The sequence below is a fragment of the Ictalurus furcatus genome, chromosome 9, assembly GCF_023375685.1.
Source record: "Ictalurus furcatus strain D&B chromosome 9, Billie_1.0, whole genome shotgun sequence".
In the NCBI taxonomy this organism is placed as follows: domain Eukaryota; kingdom Metazoa; phylum Chordata; class Actinopteri; order Siluriformes; family Ictaluridae; genus Ictalurus; species Ictalurus furcatus.
In genome coordinates, this window is record NC_071263.1 from 21,187,458 (window position 1) to 21,211,819 (window position 24,362).

At 39.7% G+C, this 24,362-nt stretch overlaps 1 protein-coding gene across 4 annotated transcripts in view; it reads left to right on the plus strand.

The window, feature by feature from the left end:
* esrrb (estrogen-related receptor beta) overlaps positions 1–15,089 on the plus strand; it is a 53,426-nt gene extending 38,337 nt beyond the window's left edge. For all 4 annotated transcript variants that reach the window (XM_053632969.1, XM_053632971.1, XM_053632970.1 and 1 more), the window contains 2 exons: positions 10,930–11,199; positions 13,788–15,089. In XM_053632969.1, the coding sequence (XP_053488944.1) occupies positions 10,930–11,199; positions 13,788–14,032 (515 nt within the window). In that variant the 3' untranslated portion in view covers positions 14,033–15,089. The remainder of the gene's footprint in view (positions 1–10,929; positions 11,200–13,787) is intronic.
* Positions 15,090–24,362: the final 9,273 nt, after the last annotated feature.

The following is a 24,362-nucleotide window of genomic DNA, read 5'->3' on the forward strand; positions in this document are numbered from 1 at the left end:
AGTTATCTATTCTGTCAAAATGGAAATTCTTTAAACATTTGCTTATACATGCAGACAAATTACTCCTCACCAGTAATTTTATCTTAACTCTATATATATATATATATATATATATACACACACACACACACACACACACAGTGCCCTCCACTAATATTGGCACCCTTGGTAAATATGAGCGAAGAGGGCTGTGAAAAATTGTCAATTTAATTGGAAAAAATCACAAAAATTCTCAATATATAATATATTCCCTAAGTATCAAACAATTGCAAACACAACACAGGTTTATCCAAAAAAAAATATCTTTGTTAAATATAGGTGTGGAACAATTATTGGCACCCCTATGAATTAATATTAGAAAAATATATTTGAAGTATATTCCCATTGATTTTTTAAAAAAAATTTGTACACCTGGGTGACTAGGAACAGGAAATTGTTCAACCATGACTTCCTGTTTCACAGGGGTATAAATATGAGGTAACACATAGGCTGAATTCCCTTAGTCATTCATAACAGTGGGTAAGTTGAAGGAATATAGCTGTGATATGCAGTTGTTGAGGTTCACAAAATGGGAAGTGGCTATAAGAAAATAGCACAAGCATTGAAAATGCTCATTTCCACCATCAGGGCAATAATTAAGACGTTCCAGTCAACTGGAAATGTTATGAAGCAACCTGGATTTGGACATGTCTATACTGTCTCAGTGCACTGTGAACAGGATGGTTCGAGTGGCCATAAAATCTCCAAGGATCACAGCTGGAGAATTGCAGATGTTAGTTGTGTCTTGGGGTCAGAAAGTCTCCAAAACTACAATCTGAAGTCACCTACATCACCACAAGTTGTTTGGAAGGGTTTCAAGAAAAAAAGCCTCTACTCTCATCCAGAAACAAACTCAAGCATCTTCAGTTTGCCAGACACTACTGGAACTTCAAATGGGATCGGAGTCTATGGTCAGATTAAGCCAAAATAGAGCTTTTTGCAATAAACGCCAGAGGTGGTTTTGGCGCACACAGAGAGGTAGCCATATGGAAAAGTACCCCATGCCCACGGTTAATATTGTGTTGGCTCTTTAATGTTTCGGTTCTGTTTTTCTGCCAGGGAACCTGGACAGTTTGTTAGGATACATGGCATCATGGACTCTATCAAATATCAACAGATATTAAATGAAAACCTGACTGCCTCTGCCAGAAAGCTTAAAATGGGAATAGAAAACCTGTGGGGTGAACTGAAGAGGAGAGTCCACCAGCGTGGACCTTGAAATTTGAAGGATCTGGAGAGATTCTGTATGGAGTAATGGTCTCAGATCCCTTGCCATGTATTCTGCAACCTCCTCAGGCATTATAGGTGAAGGCTCAGAGCTGTTATCTTGGCAAAGGGAGGTAGCACAAAGTATTGACTAAAATGGTGCCAATAATTGTTGCACACTCATATTTCACAAAGAGACTTTTTATTGGATAAACCTGTGCTGTGTTTGTGAATTTTTTTATATTAGTGGAGGGTGTGTGTGTGTGTGTGTGTGTGTGTGTATACGACAAACACACACACACCCTAACCTTAACTCAAGCATCTTAGTGTAAGCCTCAGTTTTCGTTATAAAACTGGGAGACGGTGCTTGGCTTCACACACTCGTGCATGATTCACAGAAAAGGAACCTCACACTGATACTCAGGTTTTGGTATTGATACCTAGCTCACTGGATTTTCTTGTTCAAATTTCCTATATCTATATCTCCAATAACTACTTATTTTTACATTGACTTCAGTATTCAGTATGTGAGTGGAAAATGAGCCATATGCAGTTTCTGCTAACCTTAAACCGTTGTACTGTAATATGGTTGCAGTAGTTGGCCAAAATGAAAAGATAGTTAGAGTTAGATTTACATTGTGTTTTCAGTCTTCTCCCCAGTGACATTGTGCTGCACATGGAAACTGATTGAGTTTGCATATCGCTGTTGTATCGCTATGATTCAACCCCAACAGCCCCAACAGCGAGCAGGCAGGTGATAGCTCCTCCCCACTGCGAGGCTACTGATTACATTCTGATAGATTTTCAGCCCTTTGGCAATGGAATTAAAAAAGATTAACAGTTCATTATTAAGTGGGGAACATTGATTAGGATGTTGACAGATGGCCAATGACCAACGTCCAAAGGTAACAATTTATATGTCAAGAAAATTGGCACTTAACTTCCTAGATGGATTTTTCATTGTCCGTTTTGTGAGGATAACATTTGAGAAAGCGGGTGATGAAAAAGTGGCAAATTGCTCTAGTCCTATCCAGCACTAATCTCAGAGTGATTGAGAGATACGCTTGGACAACAGCAGTGTGTAATCATCTTCACATATACTGGCTCTGAGAGTTGGTGATCTGCAATATTGCTAATATGACCATTCACTATAACAGTAAACTTATATTGTATAGCTTCACAAATACAAATAACACAAGCTTTAAAGGTGCGGCCAGTGCAGAGACATAGTTTTATAGCGGCATTATTAATATGGAAAACCACTTGAAAGAAAATCATCTGATTTTCCATTTCACTACTGTTTGGCATCCACCCAAAATACATGAGTGCATTACAGTTAATTGAACAGATCATGCTGTGATTTTATTTAGTATATTTCCCCGTCCCCTTTCTGAAATTACTGGCTACACCACTGGTCAATGGTATCCGAAACAATTGAAGGTTTTTTTTTGTTTTGTTTTTTTTGCCTAATTCCAGCTAAATTTCTGAGAATTCCTGCTGAAGTGTTTGTCATGCCTTAGGGTCTGTAAGCAGGAAGAAAAAAAAAAGTGTGGCACACTACCAACATCCAACCAGTTAGGACAAGGAGGTATCTTCTGAACTCGCCTGTCATTCAGGAGTTCTGGCATAGGGAGTGTGTATGCTGTGTTTTTGGGGTGTGGCTTTGTAGAAAAGCTGAACTGAAGGTGTGTGTTAGTTTGAATTTAAAATTAGTAGCTTTATCTAAAATGACTGCCTACAAGTTTACATACGTTTATACTCTTTCTCTCTTTCTTGACTCTTATATGCTGCACTTCATTATTATATGATTGGTCCAATCATTTCTAGATATCATACATAGCTTATGTACAGTGCTCTATGTTTGTCACATTTGCTGTATAAATAGGTTTCAAGTTCACAGTTCTGTCTGTCGGATCATCTAACCATCCTGGATGGCCGCTACGTATCGTCAATTCTTACCCAATCTGCTGTAAATTGAATTGATAATTAATCCCCGAGTTGAACAGCTCAGCACCAGTTGACCTGGCAGTGTGAGAGTGCACTCTGTAAATAGTTTGAGTGACGTCTGGCATGGCTGTGCTTATTAAGGTCGATGTGTGGGAAATGTTGACAGATGGCTTTTTTACTCCCGAGGTGCTAAAGACCTTTGACATACATATGGTCGTTGCTTGTTCTTCTCCATCTCAAATTTCACAGTGTCCAACTGACAGAAGCATTACTGTAGTTACAGCCTGACACGCTATAAAATGCAGTCTGGTTACCGATTTGGAGAAAGTACAAAGCCAACAGCTGAAAAAAAAGAAAAGAAAACCACTCTAAGGTACCAGTACGTGGCTCTGCTATGGTGGACATCGTAAGCATGGAAAATGGAAAGTAGTGTCCAATGCTGTTATTGCAAGAACTTATCGCAGTGCCAGTAGTCAGATTTTTGTGGCCAGAGTGCTACACTGACTGTTAATGTCATATGCCATGGTTTGGAATAAGGCTTTACACTCCATCTTGTGCAACCCAGTTGCTTCATCACATTAGACAGCTGTTAGTCACCTGCCTCCAAGCCCCAGATTCATAGGGCAGGATTTTTCCACTAGGGAATTCTGGGCTGAGAGAGTCTGCAGAATTGTTTCCCACATGATCTTGCCGCAGCCACATAGTAGCTATTCTTGTCCTGTGATGCCTCTCATTTTATGAGCGGCATAAGAGTTTTATATGAGCGTACACACTTTTGAACCTTTTTGGTTTTTTCGAACGCTTCATACTTTGTAAATAATTGGAAATTTGGTTAAAATGCATATGAAGCGTTCTAGAGAAGGTAGGTTATTTCTAGTAAACTCAGCTAACCATAGTCCTAATATACGAAAGTATTAAAAACGATCACCTCTCAGAGCTTACAGCTATCATATCTCAGCACACACCTCATGGCAGAAGATTACTCCTATCTTACCCCCCCCACCCCGTTCTCCCCACCCACCCAAAGCTCGCTGTTTTCTCTTTGCCATTAAATTGTGAAATCTCCTTACTGTGTTGCCGAGGCTGATCCCTCTCAAGCTGTGTAATCTCCTTGTAATGGAGTGTGAATACTGCCGGCCGATAAATCAGCACCTCATCAGCGGCCTTTATTAAATATAGACACCAACAGACAGGCCTTAGTATATTCAATTTACCCACTGACGGAGGCTTTAGCAGCCCAGATCAAGATGGATGGAGCAATCAGGTGTAGGCCCAGGCCTGACGCCCCATGCTTGAGATGCAGCATGCAGGGATGGAGATTTGAAGCGGGGGCGTCCGGGACCATGCAAGGGACATCTGCTGCTCTGGGCGGGGTTACACTCAGAGAAAGGGCAAGATCTATTTTTGTTGTGTTAGTGCTGTCAAAGCAGACTTTGTTTATGTTCATTGGGGGTGGGGGGTGGGGGGTGGGGGGGGGGGGGCGGTGGTCTGTGAATGTATGTACACATTCCTCCTGCAGAAACCTTCACAAAATAAAAAACACTTCACTCTCATTCATCAGTCGTTTAAATCTACTCGTTTGACTAAAGTTTTTATGCAAAGCAACTTACAACCGAGACAGGATAAAACTGAGCAGTTGAGGGTTAAGAGTCTTGCTCAAGGACCCAATGATGGCAGCTAGACAATGCTGGGATTTGAACTCACCATAGTTTAATACACTAACCATCCTAATCTGGGTGCGAGGTGGGAATACACTTTGGATGGGACTCCAGTTCATCACAGGGTACCATGCACAAATACATTCACACACTCATTCGCACCCTGGGGCAATTTAGAGTCACCGGTCCAACTTTTAGAGGTGGGAGGAACCTGGTGAACCCACAGGAAACCCATATGTATAAAGAACATGCAAAACTCCTCTCAGTAATCCAAGTCCAGGCTCGAACCCTGGACCCTAGGACTTAGTAAAATAAGCTTAAGTTGAATTCATATTCAATTTAATTCCATTTTTATTTTTTTATTTTTTAGTCAGAACTAAACATCAACACATTGCATTGGGTCTTTTTTTGGCCAGACCTTTTACGCAGTAGTCAATAGGACATGGCTACTCATTAACAAGTGAATCTGCTCGGCAGCAGAAATAAATGAAGTGTAATTACATGACTGATTAAGGCTCGTCTCTTCCCTGTCACAGAGCTAAACAGCGATATATAATGTCCAGTGAAGGCAGTGGCTCTCTGGGGAGGACTAAGTAGCAGTGGAGTCAGGTCAGAAGGTCAGAAACAGCAGATTAAGACAAGGGGATTACTGTATTTAACATTACGAAACTTCATATCGTTCACACTCCACTGGCCAAATGACCCATCATCCTGGCATGCGCTCGTGTCTAATGGGCTTCTTATCATTTAAAGCACTGATACTGTAGATCTCAGCTGGAAGAGGCTTTCTGTTTTAATTTATTCTGTTCCAACAGATCTGTATGCCAAAGCTAAATATGAAATTTGCACAATGCCTTGTTTAGTTTTATTACCGAGCTCGGTGAAAGCCAAGAGTTTTGAACATAACGTCTTTCCTTTACACATTATGAATTTTAGTGATCAGGTTGAAAATCATTTTGAAGCTCTTCTTATAGTACTTTAAAATCTTAGCCTCAAGTTTAATGTGTAGCATTTAATATGGGTCGAAAAGCAATTTGACCAAATCTAGTGTATGTCTAGCTCTGAACAGTGTCATGCCAAATTATTTCTCTCAAGCTCCATTAATGATATGGTCATGCAAATTCCTAAAGAATTGTGAACAGTAATAAGTGCATCTCTCTTTTTTTCCCCTCTCGTTAACGCATTACTCTTACCCAGCCCGATGCCATAGACGTGCAGTGCTCCTATATTATATGCATTTATATAGAATGTGACCTTAACTCGAGGTTAGTGGAAATGACAGAGGCTCGTTTAAGTGAAAAAGATTCCGAGCATAAACAAGTCGCTCGACGCAGCAGTGACAAGCGGGCGACGCCAGGGAAGCTCAGCAGACAGCAGGCTACTTTTGGAAACACAACAGTGGAGAAGAGCCCTCGGCTGGTTATGCCTTTGATAGCTGTTGGCTAAGAGTGTGCAAGGCTTGTGTCTCTGATTAGGAGCCGTGATAGAGCAGTTCTATGTCTAAAGTGCAGGAAGTGAAGCGTTTTCTCTTCTTTATGGCTCCTTTTCTGTCACTCTACCTTTCTATAATTTATCTGTTTGCTTTGTTTTTCTTTTGCTTTTCTCTTTTTTTTCAGTGAAGCTCATGAAATGTGTTGTGCATTTCCCTCTCTCTCTCTCTCTCTCTCTCTCTCTCTCTCTCTCTGTCTCGCTCACACACTCACTTTCTCATCAGATTGAGGGTGAAATATGAGGGGGTGCAGCTGGAGGGGGCCACTATACCTCGTAATTACATCTCTTTTTATGAGCACTGCTAATGGCCCTCAGGGATAAGGAAACAATAATAAATTAATATGAATATGAAGTTTCGCTCAACACGAATGTGCAGTACTTAATTTCAGCCCCTCTCCTGGTGGACAAAATGACAAAACGCATCCTGCTGATTGATCACAGGACCAGAGATATGTGCAAATGCCACATCATAGCTCCTATATCTTTGGAAGCGTTTACATCTGATACGAGGAGTTTGAATGATGAGATCTGGATTCACCTAAGCATTTATTCTTTGTATCCCACACGGTAATACAGCACATTGTGTTTACGTTAATGGCCATGGAGGGCTGTCGTACTAAACAGTAGTTAGTCAGTCTATCACCCTGAGAAGAAATAAACATCAGCAGTACTGGATTCCACATAAACTCAGGAGGGCACGAGGTCAAGGAGGAAATACCATTTCATATATAAGCTTGTAAACGTGTTAGGATTAAAACTTGCTGTTTTGCTGTTATTTTATTTATAAAGGACTTTGGGGGCTATAAAAGTCCTTCTTCTTTTGCCGAGCTGAGGCTTTTCCCCCTTTTCAGAAACGTTGACTTTGAGTCAGCGGGCATGAAATATGTCACTGAGAGCCAGCCAAGCCTGTCTTTGTTATAGCGGCTGTTTCGAGCGATGAGCTTTATTGAGCTGCATAAAAACAAGCTAAAAACTGATTACTTTTTATACTAGTGTTGAAGACAGACCACACAGGGGATTTGTTCACAGACTTGATAAATTGAGTTTTCAAAAACATTTCAGCCTGGATATGAAAATGTGCTGGTAAGTGTATGGGCAGCTTCACCTGTCTCACTTGAACACAGAGATTTACTGTTAGAAAAAAAAAAATGCCTTTCAGGGTTTTTTTGGATAGTGGCAACTAATACATTTTTTTAAAAATATACTAAATACCATAATAATATATATTTTTAAAAAAATCTTTCTAGCAGTTCAATATAATACTAATAAAGAATGCTTAACTAGGCATACTAATAGGTCAAGTCAGACGCCCAAACTACCATAAGGTCACGGTATATATTTTACTGGTTCCGTGCTCTTTTTGCAGCTACATGTGAGTGTAACCAATGGATCACTAGGATTAGTCGCTGGAAGAGGGCATTACCTGCATTTCAAGCCATGATTTGTTTAATTCTGATCAGTCAGCTTCAAAATAAAGGCTAATATTGACTGGCTGCTTTGCAAACCTGAAAGACTCGGATAAATTCATCTTGCTTGCTGTGTTTGCTTGAGGTGAATCATTTTCATTCTGTGGAATCAACTCCAAAGCTTTAAGGTTGGCTCTTAGTTTTCAATGCCTGGAATCAGAAAATCGACTATCGATTAATTCCAAGTACCTTTTATGTGAACGGAAAGCAGGGTATATAATGAATTAAGTGTGAACATTTTTGGAAGACATTTTGCTAAAAAGTGTTAATTTTCCCTATGTATGGAGACTTTTGGGACACCCTGTGTTATTACCCTCATTGGCGGCTACAAAACATTTGTTTTCTTGAAGGATGTTTACAATGTTTGTTGCTAAATGAAATTGCTAGACGTTGAGCATCACATCGGCGTCCAGTCTATAAGGCTAATGCCCATCGACACTAAGCACTCTGTTTGTGAATGTGCCAAAGACGTAGACGCAGCAGCCAGGCCCTCCAGACTGGTCAATATTGTGTCATGTTTTGTCAAAGCACGCAGGGGCAGTTGGTTGGAAATTAAGATGTAAATATTGATATTTCATTAGCGCAAGAATCGCCAGCTACTCGTTCACTTCAGCAAGGCTCTGCGGAAGTGCCAAGGCCCGAACACTACTTGACCTAGAGAGTCGGAAAGTCACTTCATTACTTGATTAAATTGAGTGGAAAAAGGCGAGAGGAAAAACACAAGATCCCATTTGGAGTGATAATTCAGTACTGTGGAAGGAAAGAGAGCAGGGGAGAGCGAGACAGATAGAGATGGGTATATATATATATAGAGAGAGAGAGAGAGAGAGAGAGAGAGAGAGAGAGAGAGAAAGAGAGGCTGGGTGGGCAACATGCACCGTTCCGCATTTCACCATCTCACAACAAACCGTAACAGACGATTAAACGCCAGGCCTTTCAGTGTGTGTAATTGCTGGCAGCTGAGTCTGATGGGTGTGTAGAGTTAGAGGAGGTGTGGTGCTCGGGGGACGTTTTGTTGTGTTTTTGTGCATGTCGAACATTGCACACCCTTGCTTATCCTGTCAGGTCCAAGGAGAGAAGCATGGCTCGTTGATAAGCCGTCTTTGTGAACGTCGTGCAAAGTTCATGTGCTGATAAATCTGTGTTGCGTATGCGTTAGAGGAGAGGTGTAACGCAGTACCACTGTCTGTATCTCTATTTGTTTAGTGCTCCAGATATTTGGATTTGGATTTAAACCCAAAGTGGGTGTGGCCTAAACCGGTAGTTTTGTTTGTTTGTTTTGTGGGAATTATTTTTATATGAAGCCTACCACTATGTTCCGTTACATTATTTTTGTTTCTGTCAATAGTGCGCTTCCTATTCTTATCTGTGTTTCATCATTATCTGTTCAGTTCGAATAATGTATTCATATTCATGTACATGAATACGCGTAAACAGATGTTTTATATCACAGCCGAGCAGACGATAAACAATGCTCAGCAACCGTTTAGACGTATTAAGCGTTTAATCGTTACTCTTCAGTTAGTCGGGCGGATTCACGCGTTAAGTTTGTTGTCAGGCTTCCTCTCTGTCTTTTCTCTTTTCTCTTTGCCACCTCCACTCTGGCCCTATTGATTCCCTTTCACATTGTGAGGGTCCCTGCAGCACTGATCGCAATCTGTTAATTAATGTATCCCCCAGCACGCGCAGCCAGTGTTCGCCCCTCTGATAAGGGAAATTAAACACTCAGGTACCCCCTTTTTTTTTGCCTCTTGCCTCTTCTTCTCTCCTCCATTCTCTCTCTCACTCACCCACTCACCCTGCAACCACTCTAAAGTGTCACACGCCGAGCAGATAAACATCACCCTCTTCAACTCTTCCTCAATCAAATCATTTATATGAAAGAGGGGAAAACATTGGAGGCGGATATGCCGTGTGACCCAGTCAATACTGTAATCTATCACCTTCCTAATCACGTGGGGGCAGACAGGACTGCACCCGTAAACTTGTAAAAGCAATCATTTTAATCATCAGATGCTGCAACCAGCGCTAATATACTGTCAAGATGGAGATGCCTGGCAGGCACTGAGTGAGGGGAAGAAAAGAAGGGAGGGGGTTTCGATGCTGGCGGAGGGCTGAGAGTTTATCGACATTTGAGGGCAGAGGAAAAAGGGATGAGATGGTTATCAGTGCATCCCCATGACACACTGTGTCTTTAGCCACTTTGAAATCAGTTAGCTTGCCAGGGCTTAGTGATTTGCCTCACTCCGGCATTGTTTTCATTTTTTTAACTGCACAATTCATTGTAGTTCTCAGACTCTGTTGCTTTTCAAAAATGATTTTTCAAAATGATTGCCAATTTTGGCTCTTGCAAATCTTCTGGAACGATTCAATATTTGATGATACCACTGAGTCTATTTTAAAAGAATCACCTTGCTGTCCTGCTCAAATGACTTACACATCAGTTGACAAATATGGATTTTTATTTTTTTCTTACACGCCAGTTGTTTGTCCTTTTTCAATAATAATCGAATTATAAGCAATTATATTAAAGAATCAGTTTATGACCGTTGCATCGATTCATTTCAATTGTTTCCAAATTGTTAGATCATTAAATTGATCCTTTTCTGCCTCTTACACCAGACATGATGTTTTTGGAGAAATGAACTGATGATTCCAGCATTGAATGTGCCAAGATTTAATAATAATAATAATAATAATAATAATAATAATAATAATGGAAAAAATGTATGACAGAGCAGCAGAGGTGCTTTAGGATTCACAGTTTTTGACTCATTACTACAGTGATAAGGGAGACATGTGAAAACTATGCTTTTATGCTCTCTCAGCTAACGCAGGAGTCAGACCAAACACGAATAAAGTTCAATTAGAGAAGGGGAAATGACGAGGGATGAGTAAAGACATGTTTGCATCTAGTCATGACTAAATATCAGTTCACACAATACATTTGATCATTTATGCTGTTAGTACGAGGCCGCCTCATCCACCCATATATACTAGGGATTTTTGTGGTAAAATTTTGGATGTTTTTTTTTTCCCTCTGTGCTGACTAAGCTTTCTTGTTAGTATTTTCTTTGGCGCATGCATGACAGAATGAGCATCCTATCTCTTCTCTGCCTCAGGTTTTTCCAGCTTGTCTCTGGGAGATCAGATGAGTCTACTGCAGAGCGCTTGGATGGAGATTCTGATCCTGAGCATCGTCTTCCGCTCGCTGCCCTACGAGGACGAGCTGGTTTACGCCGAGGACTACGTGATGGACGAAGAGCACTCCCGGCTCACGGGCCTGCTGGACCTCTTTGTCTCCATCCTTCAGCTCGTCCGCAAGTACAAGAAGCTGAAGGTGGAGAAGGAGGAGTTTGTCACACTCAAGGCCATCGCTCTCGCCAACTCAGGTACAAATGAGGCCACGCTAATGACAACGAATACTGTTGTATTATATAAGAAAGCGTTAATATTGCAGAGAAATCCAGAAAATATGGGGACATTTTACAGTTTCAGATTGATGCAGTCAATCGATATTGGCTATAACAGTACTGCTAATATGAATTCATGAATTTTGTTCATTGTTCATGGTTCTCTGTGAGATAATAGTGGTTGAATGGTTGTTTAAACTCTAAAACTACCCTGAGAGATCCACCAAATTGACCAAAATAACCCAAGAATAGACTCCATCCTGAATGCTCTCTAATCTGCTCCATCTTGATGTGGCCTTCTAAATTGATACAGCTGAGATAAACATGAAGGACACACAGAAAGAGAAAGCGGGCGAGGGAGGGAGGGAGCGCTGAGCTTTTAATTGAACGCCTTCCGTGTTGTGGCATTCCTCCATTCGTTCTCTCTCTATCTCCATAACAGTAGCCACGGGGCCCTGCAGCCACAGGAGATAAATTTAGCATTTCATTAGGAGCACAGGGGCTGTCAATAAAATGTGTTAAGTCGAATGGAATGAGTATCAGGGAGTGATGGGCCTCGTTTGTTCCGGGGGAGAAGACGAGGCGCCCGTATCGACAGCATGCTTTTCAGAAGGCACGGTCTGTCCCTCTCTGATCAATGTCTGGACAGAGCCCGCAAGCAAGCATTCTCTATCCCTCTATCTCCCTCCATCCCTCCCCTCTCTCTTTCTCTCTCACTCTGCCTCTCTTTTTGTTTGCCGGAAAAATGAAAAATGCTGAGGGTGGGCTTTGCTTTACTTTTGGATGACAGACCTTTTGCAGAGAGGTGGGGCCGGGAGTATCAGAGTGGGGGGAAGAGCAGAGCGTGCCGAGAGCTCGAACAAGGCTCTGTGCAAAGGCTCTCATGGGAGTGCCTCTGTCTGACAGCTGTGAAAATTCATAGCGATTGATTTTGTAATTAGCAGTTTATCAATCGGATCGACGCGGCCTCTCTGATGGATTGCAAGGAAATTGTTTCTTCAAAGTTGTTTTTTTAATGCTCCCCATACAACACTCTATCTCTTGGGCACAAATATACAAATGTTCCATCTTTTATTTCTATCTGTCCTGCTCTGACAAAACACACACACACACACGCACACACTCACACAAAGCACATGTGGGAATTCATGTGAGAATAAACCCTAAGACAGGGGTGTCCAATCTTATCCAGAAAGGGCCGGTGTGGGTGCAGGTTTTCATTCCAACCAAGCAGAAGCCACACCTGAGTCTATTGAAAGCCAAGCTCAACTGATTAAGCAGGTGGAATCAGGTGTGGCTCATGCTTGGTTGGAATGAAAACCTGCACCCACACCGGCCCTTTGCGGATAAGATTGGACACCCCTGGTCTAAGACTTTATCTGGTTTTTATATCAAGGCACAATTGCACACGCTCAGTATTATATGAGACAGTATAAAATCATTTTCTCAGAACAGTTTTTCAGCAGTGTTTCATTTGCGTAATGCATAGATTTTCACACACAGTATTTCCTCCCGCTGACTGTCATCACCTCATTCTCTTGTTTCAGAAACAGTCTGTCGTTCACCATTAAGTGTCTCGAACGGTCAGAGTGAGAAACATCTCAAGGTCTTGGGAATGCAGCTGTTCCACTCAATGAATTTTAGAATTCTGAAATCTGTTTTCCTTTTTATTGTCCCACATGGTGAAATATTCACCAAGGTGAGATCAGCCAGGCAGCCAGTCACATCCCTCATCTGAGGTGTCAGACACCCCTTAACAACTGCTGCCTCAGTGTACCTCTGTGTGTGTCTCTCTACAAGAGTGTGTGTGTGTGTGTGAGAGAGAGAGAGAGATAGAGAGAGAGAGATACAGAGAGGGGTTTAGCCCCTTATACAATAATGCATCATTTTACAGAACAACAGAGAAGATTGGATAATATATTAGTCAGAGCTCAATTCCCTGAAAGAATCATCTAAAAAAAAAAAATCGTAATTGGTAGAGATAGTGTTTCATGTGATGCTCGCTCTATCATTTGTTGATGATCTTTGTGCTGTGATACTTGGAAACACAGATCAGGTCTATTATATATATATATATATATATATATATATATATATATATATATATATATATATATATATATTTTTTTTTCTAGATGCATTATATTGTATGTTAATTGTAATTAATTTCCAGTGCAACAGCATTTTTCTTCCTAAATTATATATATATATATTTATAGGATTACAATATTTGAGACTATATGTTTATATAGAACACTACAGGAAATATAAATGGAAATTGTTCATAAAGTGTAAATTATTGATCTTTTTATGAACAGAATGACTTAAATACTCTAAACTATTGTAGCAACTAATAACTGTAGTCACATGTGACATAAAAATAGCATGGTTTAGTTAATGAGTAGAATTTTGAGATGTTTCGTGTGTAAATGTTACTTATTTTCTTTTATTCATTAAATTTGTCTTTTCATGTTTGTGATATTGAGGAAATTCATTACTGCTGCGTATGGAATGCAGCATTAATGAACATGTGTGTGTGTGTGTGTGTGTGTGTTTTCCGTCGTTAGACTCCATGCACATAGAGGACGTGGAGGCGGTTCAGAAGCTGCAGGACGCTCTCCATGAAGCGCTGCAGGACTATGAGAACAGCCAACACACAGAGGACCCGCGGAGGGCCGGAAAGCTGCTCATGACCCTGCCCCTGCTGCGGCAGACCGCCACTAAGGCCGTTCAACACTTCTACAGCATCAAGGTGCAGGGCAAAGTGCCCATGCACAAACTCTTCCTGGAAATGCTGGAGGCCAAGGTGTGAACAGGCCGAGCTACGACGTCCAGGCATTAAGAGACACGCTAATTGAGGAGAGACAAGAGGAGAGACACACGGTTGAGTGACAAGCAGGTTACAGACTCGCCTCTCTTCCTCTCTGTCTTTTCAAATCTCTGTCTCCCTCTGTCTCTCTCACGGACATGAGATGTTTTTAAAAGAACAACCTTAAAACAAAAAAAATAAGCAAAATGAGAAACTCAGTATAAATATAAATGATGAAGAGTTTAAAAAATATATAAACAAATCCTATGTACTTGTACAGTAATGATTTTTTTTGTTGTTTATGGTCTGTGATTATGTACGAAGAAAGAAATCTCTCTAAGTCAGAGTGTTCTCAATGAGGTGGTCAGGCTTTTTTTTTTTCTTCAGTTTTTGAAAATCTAACTCTATACATGTCATGATTAAATCAGAAGCAGTAGGTAACCTGCGGAGCATCTCATGTCAAACACGTGTGATTGTTAAGCCCCAAGGACTCGTCCAGGACTTGTAAATATTCATCACAGGGCGATTAAATAATGACTGGCAAACGTCGGGGAAAATGGCAGCCATTTTGTCTTGCTCTGCGCAAACGGATGAGAAGACGCGTAAATCATAAAATGTGAGCTTTTTTTTTTTCCTTCACTTTAAATGTTCTTGAATATACCTCTTTAGAACAGTGAATCGGCAGCAAGGATTTATCATACCATGTACAGGAAGTGACACAACTGGTAAACATGTTTAAACAAACTAGTTGAGCCAGGTAGTCAGTCGTCTTACTGTGTAGTAAATCAGCAATAAAGGGAGCTGATGGTACAGAGCTAATCGAACTGCTTCGCAATGCTGCTGCCATTAGAACACATTTCATATTACACGTCATACATTATGTGTACAAGTGAGTGCATTTCAGCAATAAATCGCACCACTTGCCTGTTGCACTGTGCGCATTTGCTGATGGTCGTTAGCATTGCTGATGTTTCCTCCAACCCAAATTTGGTCAGCGGTGGAAGCTGGTGCTAAATGTTAGCTGGCAGGCTGACAAACAGACCTGATTTGGGCAGAGTGAAAGATGAGTGAGGGTTCAGTAGGGGGGGATTGGGGGGGGGGGGGGTGTAGGCTGTGGAGAGGGGAATGAGGTTCAGAGGAGGAGGTATTAAATGGTTTATGCCAGGTGGCATAAGTCCAGGAGATTCCATGTTCAAACAATCAGAGGCCCATACGTCAAAGGAACTATTCTGGGTGTGTTAAGCCGCGGGTAAAGCCGCCCCGCACAGAGGAAGAAAGGTGCCCAGCATCTGCTCAGCCCGTTTTAGAAGTGACCAGGACTTTTTATAGTCGTGCCACTTTTATAGCAATGTATCCAAATGAAGGTGAACAGCAGGTGCAGGTTTTTCACACCAGCGATATTTTTAGGCCTGCGAAGGTGGCAGAAGCCTGAAGAATAGTGTGTGCACACATTGAGGGCTCCTGACCCCATGTTGACACAACAGCACTGACGCATTGATTACTAAAAAGGGCTTTGGAGCATAAACAGCTAATTATCCTCCTAAACCTCCCCCACCGAAGGTTTCCAACTATGCGAGTGGCCATGAAGGATGACCAGAAACCACCGGCATCACTCTACTCCTGCCTGAGAGCAACATCGGAGCAACCGTGTGAATTGTGCTCGAAAGAGAGCCGCCATGTTGTTTTGTTTGACCTTTGTGGTGCATGATTGGAAATGTAGTCCAGTACTGTAGATTTCTGTCACCCCCTTTTTCCTCCATTTGAGAGTCTAGTCGGAAAGGGATGGCTTATACTACTGATGTCATTTTATGTGATGTTGTAAATTGTGGCGCTGTCACAATTTGATACTGTGATCAAAGGAACTGACATAGTGAAGGGTGACGGTGGCCAGCTCACTCACTATATCATTGGCCAAGGAGAATTCTGCTGTATACTCTTTGGCTACTTAATGGAGAATAGACATGCACCTGTTCAATAAAACTGTTTAAACTTGAAGTGGCCACAGTCCTGTGTATGGAAGAGGCTCAGCCAAGCAAATAAGGACAATGTAATACAGGGCATTTTTCATTTTACTGTGCAGACAATGTGGGTGACAACAAGGACCAATTCTGACTACAATCATGCTGTTACTAGTCCTAAATTATTCACTACTGTAGTTTTGTTTTGGGGTTTTTTTTGTATGTTTTTTCCATACTACAGGTCATAAATTGTGCATTTTTGACTCCAGCATGCAATTTGACTTTTCTCTGTGTTTAAATCTTCCAGTTTTGGCAACACAGTTATTCCAATAAATACTTTTTGTGGTCTATCTGTATGTGCCCTACTTACTTGAATTACATGTACCATCCAGTTAACCACCTCACCATTCAAGTCTCTTTGAATAGTCATGTTATCAGCACATGTATTTTGAAATACCCAGTGTGTGCTTCATATACACTGTACCTTCACTATAACCTTCAGTTATTCCTTCACATTAGACAGTTATTTGTATATGAACAACTCTGATGTAAAAAAAAAAAATTAAATAAATAATAATAGATGTTCCCACTCTTCTAAGCCCTTTAAGCATGCTCCAGTCAGAATTGGTCCACTGTTAAAAATGTCAAAAATGAAAAAGGGATTTTATTTTCTCCTAAAATATATTTATTGTGTGTATTATATCACTTTGGTCACACTTGTACAATAATATCTCTGATTGTTCATTTAAGAATTCATGTGTCACATTTCCTTTTTTGTTTTGATGTCAAAAAATGAGAAAAAGGAACAAAGAAAAGATATACTCCCCGAGTACTGTGGCTGTTTCTCTCTGTGTTGTTTTCAGCACACACCAGACACTGTACAGAGCGCAACACAAGCTCAGTGATATGGAAAGGCCCGGGAATGTCCTCAAAGCATCAGTGGGCTCTCCAGGGATGACAGAGTATGTCAGTGCAGTTACCATTGTCTGAAGGAGCTCGCTCCAGCCTGGCTGTAGATTCTGGTCCAGAGATTCCTACTTTTCTTACTGTAATATAGCCTAGCATTCATGAAAATTCACATTTCATGCATGTACTGAGAGATCAACGAGAGCCTGACGGTTATAAAGGATGGTCATGGCTTTTAGCCTATCTGTTCAATTTAGAGGCTCAGAGAGCGAGCACGGCTTGCAGGGCAGATGCTGTTTAGGTGGAGGAAGATCTGAGAGCATAAGTTTCCACAGATCCTGTGTACGCAAGCCTGCACTACTGTAGCTCTCTGATCAACAAATATTAGAAATGAAAAACTGTTACTTATGTATACCACTTAATACCTGCGTCTTCCGACACCATTGCAGTTTGGCAGGAAATCATTGTTTGTATATTTTATTATTATTACTTTCCTTTACCTTATATTTGCGTGTATTTGTCACACTCAGTACAATTCGTCACCAGAAAAGTTTGATGTAATGGGGAAGGATGTTAAATAATAGTAGGATATATATATATATATACATAGATAGATAGATAGATGGATAGATATTGAAACAGATTTTAGCATGACTACACACATATAATGCTTATACAGTAATCTTGTGCAAAATGCGTCAGGAAATTATAGAGGAAAAATATTCAACATAATATAGAGAAAAATTCAGCAATCCCCTTGTGTGTGTCTGCTGGAGTCTACCTAAGGCCTGTATAAAGAGTTTCCTGGAATTAGTTCATTCCTAAGACGATATAATTATTTTTTCTTTTTCTTTAACATAAAAACGTATTAGTTAGTGGTCTGCTTATTTGAAATTCTATTGTCTGATAAAAAACATTTATATTTAAGAGTCCATTTGCAGCTAGTTTTCAGTCTTGCAAGTTTAAAACTAGACTTTAAACTTACATCTTCAACTGTCTACTAATATAGCTCTACTAAATGGTATCTCTTTAATATTGGTATTCACTTTCATCAACACGCTTAACAAAAACAAATGCAAAACAATTTATTTGTATAGTGCTTTTAATAAAAGACATTGTCACAAAGCAGCTTTAAAGATGGAGATTTAGATCCATGTTAAGCAAACCAGACGTCACAGTGGCAAGGAAAAACTCCCTGAGATGGCATAAGGAAGAAATATTGAGCGAATTCCTCCTGTTTTGGGTGACACTGGATGGTTGCGTTATAAATCATTACTCTTCTACAACTGTACACAGTAAAGTCAAACAGTATGAGTGTATTGAATGCATATTGCGAATAAGACCCCTGGAATGAGCAAAGAACAGGCTTTATGATTACAGCAGCAGTTCTAATAATAAACACAGTTGTGTGCTTATCCATCAGGTTCATTTGTGGGATTTGGATATAACTAATAAACATATGGTTTAAAAGAAAAAAACAACAACAACAAACCAAATGCAAGATATCGAATGACCAAGCAGGACCATATTTCACTAGTAATATACTGTGTGTGTGTATGTGTGTGTCTGTTAGGGCTTTCCTCCGTTAGACTCGTAGATTACCATTCATCAGGATGCAGTCCCCATCAGTATGTGTTCAAGGCCTTTATACTTCCTAACTGAGCTCCATTATTCTCAGTGTTGATGATGGCCAGAGAAAGAATTGCATGTCAGTGTGAGTGATTGGGTTTGAACTGAGCTGCAGTATACACTTTGCATAAAGCAATGGCTCAAATTACACTTAGGATTGAAAACGGAGCGTGAGAACGTCCCCTGAGAGCTTGTGGCACAGAAATAAAATATAAGCCTCACTCCCTCATCCGTCTCCTGCGTTTCTCCTCGTCGTCTCTGCATCCCTGCCACAGTTCTATTCTTTTGAATGTTTTTTTTTTTTAACCATTCTCTGCTATATTCATGCGTTGTGTTTTGCAAAGTGATCTATATATGTCTTTATTAGGTGAAGAATGTCTTTTTATCTAGTCTGCTGAAAAGAATAAGGGTATTCACCAGGAAAATTGTACTATTTCAGAAGCAGTGGTGTAAAATGATGCTTTTACACCACTGCACATGGATACTGTTCACATAATTCTGTGCTAAAGACAACAGGTCCGTGTGTATACGTGCGCGTGGGAAGACAGATGCAGCAGAGTTCTTTCTGTAAGTTTGAACAGTGCTGCAATTGCTGCTAAAATTGAGCTCAATTAGCTCCTGAATACAAGTATGTGACAGCGCATTGAATATATCACTTAATTAATAGTTATATATACTGTATATACAGGGTGTCCTAAAAGTCTCCATACAGTGTCCTCCACTAATATTGGCACCCTTGGTAAATATGAGCAAAGAAGGCTGTGAAAAGTTGTCTTCATTGTTTAACCTTTCATCTTTTGTTAAAAAATAAAATTGACAAAAATACTCTGCTCTCATGGATGCCATAACAATTTCGACAATTTCGAACAAAACACAGGTTTATCAAAAAATAGATCTTTTTTGGGTGGGGGCACTGTGTATAGAGGAATATGTATATCAGCACCATGTCGGTTGTGCCTTCGTCAGTGGAGGTTCGTGGACGTCCGCTTCTCAGTTGGTCCGCAACACTTCCAGTCTTTTTGAATTTGTTAATAAGTTTGGTAATAGTGTCATGTGTGATGTGCTCACCATGTTCCCTGTTAAAGTCCTTGCGACAGCTTCCCGATCCAGCCATGAGAATGATTTCAGTACTTTCTTCTTTTGTCAAAGGCGTTCTTAAAGGCTACCTGAAAAAATACATACATACATACATACATACATCCACTGCAAGGACGATCAGCTGTCCTTCCTGTCTCCCTGTAGCACTGTCTTAGGCATCTTACATTACAGACATTGCAGTTTATTGCTTTGGCCACATCTGCAGTCCTCATGTCTCCTTGTAGCAGGCCTATGGCATGTTCACGCAGGTGAGCAGGAACCCTAGACATCTTTCTTCTGGTGTTTTTCAGGTCAGTCAGTAGAAAGCTCTCTTTAGTGTCCTAAGTTATTGTAACTGGGACCTTAATTGCCTACCGCCTTAAGGACTGTCCCACAGGTGCATGTACAATAATTGTTTATGGTAAGCATGAAAACCATTGTTTAAATGCTTTCCAATAAAGATCTGTAAAGCTTATTTGGATTTTTACAAAATTATCTTTAAAATACAGTCTCCTGAAAAAGGGACGTTTCTTTTTTACAAAGTATATATATATATATACACACCTCACACCCAGTGTTCCAAGGATAGGCCCCAGATCCAGGAGGAAGCACTTACTGAAAATGAATGAATAAAAGAATAAATGTGATATTTATATCAATATAAAGCAATATTTGCCACACTGTCATAGGAAAGAACAAAGGTGACCTTACATCCACATGTATGACATCCATCCATGTTCTGTCCTACACAGGGAGTCTGGAGCCTATCCCAGGAAAATCGGGGCAGGGATAAAAAAAAAAATTTAAAAAAAAGTATGAATATATATATATATATATATATATATATATATATATATATATATATATATATATATATATATATATATTCTAGAACAATTCCATGGAAATCCAGATTAAATAATATTCCTATATTAGGAATTACTCATTAAAATGCATTAGAGGGGAGTTTTATTCTATAGTAAACGATATAGTAAACTGATGGGATAAAAATGCTTACAACACATTTTATATAACACAATTAAAAATGGCATACCATATATTCAACAAAATGCAATACATCAATTAAAAAAACACTCACACAGCCGAAATCATGTATACACCGACATGTAATACACCACATTCACAGTCCACACCTCCAAATGTTTTCATGATGCACACTGCTTTATATGACTCATGTTAAACATTATGGTAAAAAGCATGTAAGAAAGTATTTTTTAAATGAACATATACTATTTTCCCTACAAGTGAAAATATTAATACAAGTATGTTCTGCTGTTTAATGTATTAAGCAGATTGAACATGTGCCCAGATGAAGGGGAGCAGAAGCAGAGGGAAGCACAAACACACTGGTGGAGCAGAAATGGTGAGGACCGCTCAGGGCTTGATGCTCGGGATGGACCTGACCTTTTCTGCCTGTCAGCCAAAGGTTAGAAATCTCCACTGGCCGTAAAGGAAATCCACATGTTTGCCGTTACGCTGGAAATCCTCCTAACTGCAGCAAGCAGGAATCTAGGGATGATCCCATGAGAGGCTGCATGACATTCTTTTGTGCATACAAACCCTCCTTCTTGCTCTGTCTCGTTCTAGCACTTTCACTCAATGAAACTGACATTTCTGAATAATATGCAAGACCTACATCTAGATGTGTTTCAGTATGATCAACAACTAAATAATGCAAGTATTACTGCATAGATGACAAAAGCACATCTTAGGCACTCTATTATTTTTTGTACAAACTTTGGTATAGATTTTTATTTTATGACTTCTACATTATCGAGTCAGTACAAAAACATTTAGATTCCCAAACATTAGTTTTCCAGCACAAAATGAAATGTTACAGAATAATGTTTGTATATCAGTAAAGAAAGCAACATATTACATAAGAGACACTTTTCAGACAAAAAAAACATAATGAAGGCTGCTGGGTTTTTCTATAGAAATAAGAAGCAAGTGCGACAGTCAAAGTCTCCAGAAGAACCGTGGCTGGTTCTGCAAGATGCTCGATAAAACTTACAGCTCATTTCCTTATAAAACTGCACTACGTCTACCTGAAACTACTATCTTTTTTTTTTAAAGTAAATATTGACTTTGTTTCATTTATTACTGTTTATTGCTCTTTACAGTATTTTTTTAAAATGTAGAAACGTTTAATTTAATTACTTTGAAGGCATCATTGCTCTACAGCATTTCTTTGCTAAGATTTTGCACAGTACTGGACATGTACACAGAAGGGTGACAAATTAAAGAGGGAAAAAAAGAGCATTTTAGTAAGGTGATGAGCCACTACACTCTCCCAGAACAGCTTCAATGCACATTGGAATGGATTCTACAAGTCTCTGGAACTATACTGGAGAAATGAACACCATTTTCCCAAAAGATATTCCTTCAAATCATGTTTTGATGATATTGGTAGAGAGAGCTGTCTAACATCTCGCTCCAAATGATCTCGTAGGTGTTCATAGGTGTGCTGCGATCTGGTGACTGTCAAGGCTGAGATATGATTTGCATCGTTTTCATCCTTGACAAACCGTTCCCTCATGCCCTGTGGTTGGAGTCGGGGTCATCCTGGAAGAGGTCACTCCTGTTATTTCAGAAATTTCATCATAAAATAAAGGTGATCAGTCAGAATAACTCTGTGTACATATGTAGGCATTAAGTTGCCAGCTTATTAGCTATACCGATCTAGTGACTAACAGTGTATCTACCACTGGAGCACGCATTTTATGAATACACAATCTGTTCCATGCTGCTTTTTAACCATCAAAAGGTGAACATGCACAGAGCCAGGCGCATATTGTCATTGTAAATCTGACCTTATTTAACAGTAGAAAGCTAAAATCACCAAGGTGCACTTTGTCTTTTACAGAGGAGATCAAAAACTGTAAATACTGGCATGCTTACTTGTCTTGAGCTCATGGACATAGTTTATGCCGTATAATGCAGATGACCAGCCATAATTCACGCATTTATATTCATAAATGTGATTTTGTATTTAAAATACGACCTATAAAGCTTGATATATGGAAATTGACAGATCATATGTGATTCCTGGATTAAATGTCTTATAGATCACATGGTTTATGTCATTTCCCCCCCTCTCTCGCTCGCCTTGCCTGAGAACGAAACCTTGACCATGCAGGTAATTTACAGTGTTATGGGATGAGTGCAAAACATGCTGTAAATAAATAAGAGTCAAATCCATTTTATTTTAGGACGTGGGGAGGAGGTTAGACACCCCACACACTCCCACCCAACACACCACCACCACTTCCTCACACTGATGTCCTGCAAATGGTGATGTTCCGTCACAGTTCATGTCAGCATATCATTGAGAAAGGGAAGGGCCCACAAATGGGCCAGAGAGCTGAAGTGTGCGGTCCATTTGCTAATTTCAATATGATCGCCGTCTGCACGGGAATGGCCTTGGGCGCACTGCTTCTGTCTCCTCGATGTCCGCGACGACCTTGTTTCTGAGAGTGAGACTTTCATAAATAGGCTGCACTATGCTGTGCGCATATCCACTACACCCAAATCCCATTCTCTGTCTATAAAGCATGGAGCAATGCATTCTGGGTCAGTCTGAGGTCATTCCCAGAGTCTATAATGAATACTATAAGGAAAGATGTTATAAGGAAAGGTGCATAAACATACACTCATGAATGCATTATTTAAAAAAAAAAAAAAAAAAAAAGGACATTATCCCGCAAATATAAGCATACACATATTCCAATTCTATTACGTTATTCCATTCTTGTAGCCCAAACAAGATTCAGAACGTAAGCGGGTTGGTCAACCCACAACTGTGGTATCACGGTAAAACTTACATTGACATCTGAAGGCTCTTTGTGCTTTATAAAGGGAGAATGCAGTCGAAAGTGTCTTTTACAATGTCAGTCTGCCACAGCACAATACAGAGATACAGAGAATACCTCTGTCTGTCCCTCACACTGATCAATACCAGGCTCCTGCAGCTGCTGTGTCTGCCTAATGGCTTTGTGTAGTTAAAGCTCACATATCGGCAGGCATTTTGGGGCTCTTTTATGGGGAATTAGCATTGTCACTTCTCAGCTAATTGAGAATGGTCGGAGCATAGATTATTCCAGAAAATATCAATTAGACAAACAAAGAGAATGCAAAGGTGATTTTTCTTTTCTCAAAGTCACTGCAGTTTTATGTCTGAGTGTCACTTTACTATTCATGTGTCTGAAACTATACCATTGCATTCATTTGCCTGTTAGATTATTTCTATGTTTATATACTGATGTGTGTGTGTATATATATATATATACAGTACTGTACAAAAGTCTTACACACCCTCATTTTTTTTATATACAAATTTTGTCGTAAATGTTTACTTTATGAATTCTGCATTATTGAGTCAATAAAAAATAGATTCCAAACATTACTTTTTCCAATAAATGTCACAGGGAAATGATTGTACGGCAGTAAAAAAATAAATAAAAAAAATAAATGAAAAGCAGCATATTATATTATACACCACTTTTCATACAAAAGTAAGTACAAATCTTTCATTTCATTATTTTTGAATGCATCTTTGCTTCATACATACATATATATATAGTATAAATATAGTATAAATAGTATGTATATACTGTATAGTATCAATCTTTGTAATATTTTGCAATATAATATGTTGCAAAAATGACTAATTATATTTCATTAATGTATTCTGTTTATGTTCAACCTGAAGATGATTACCAGGACACAGTACCATTGGGCTA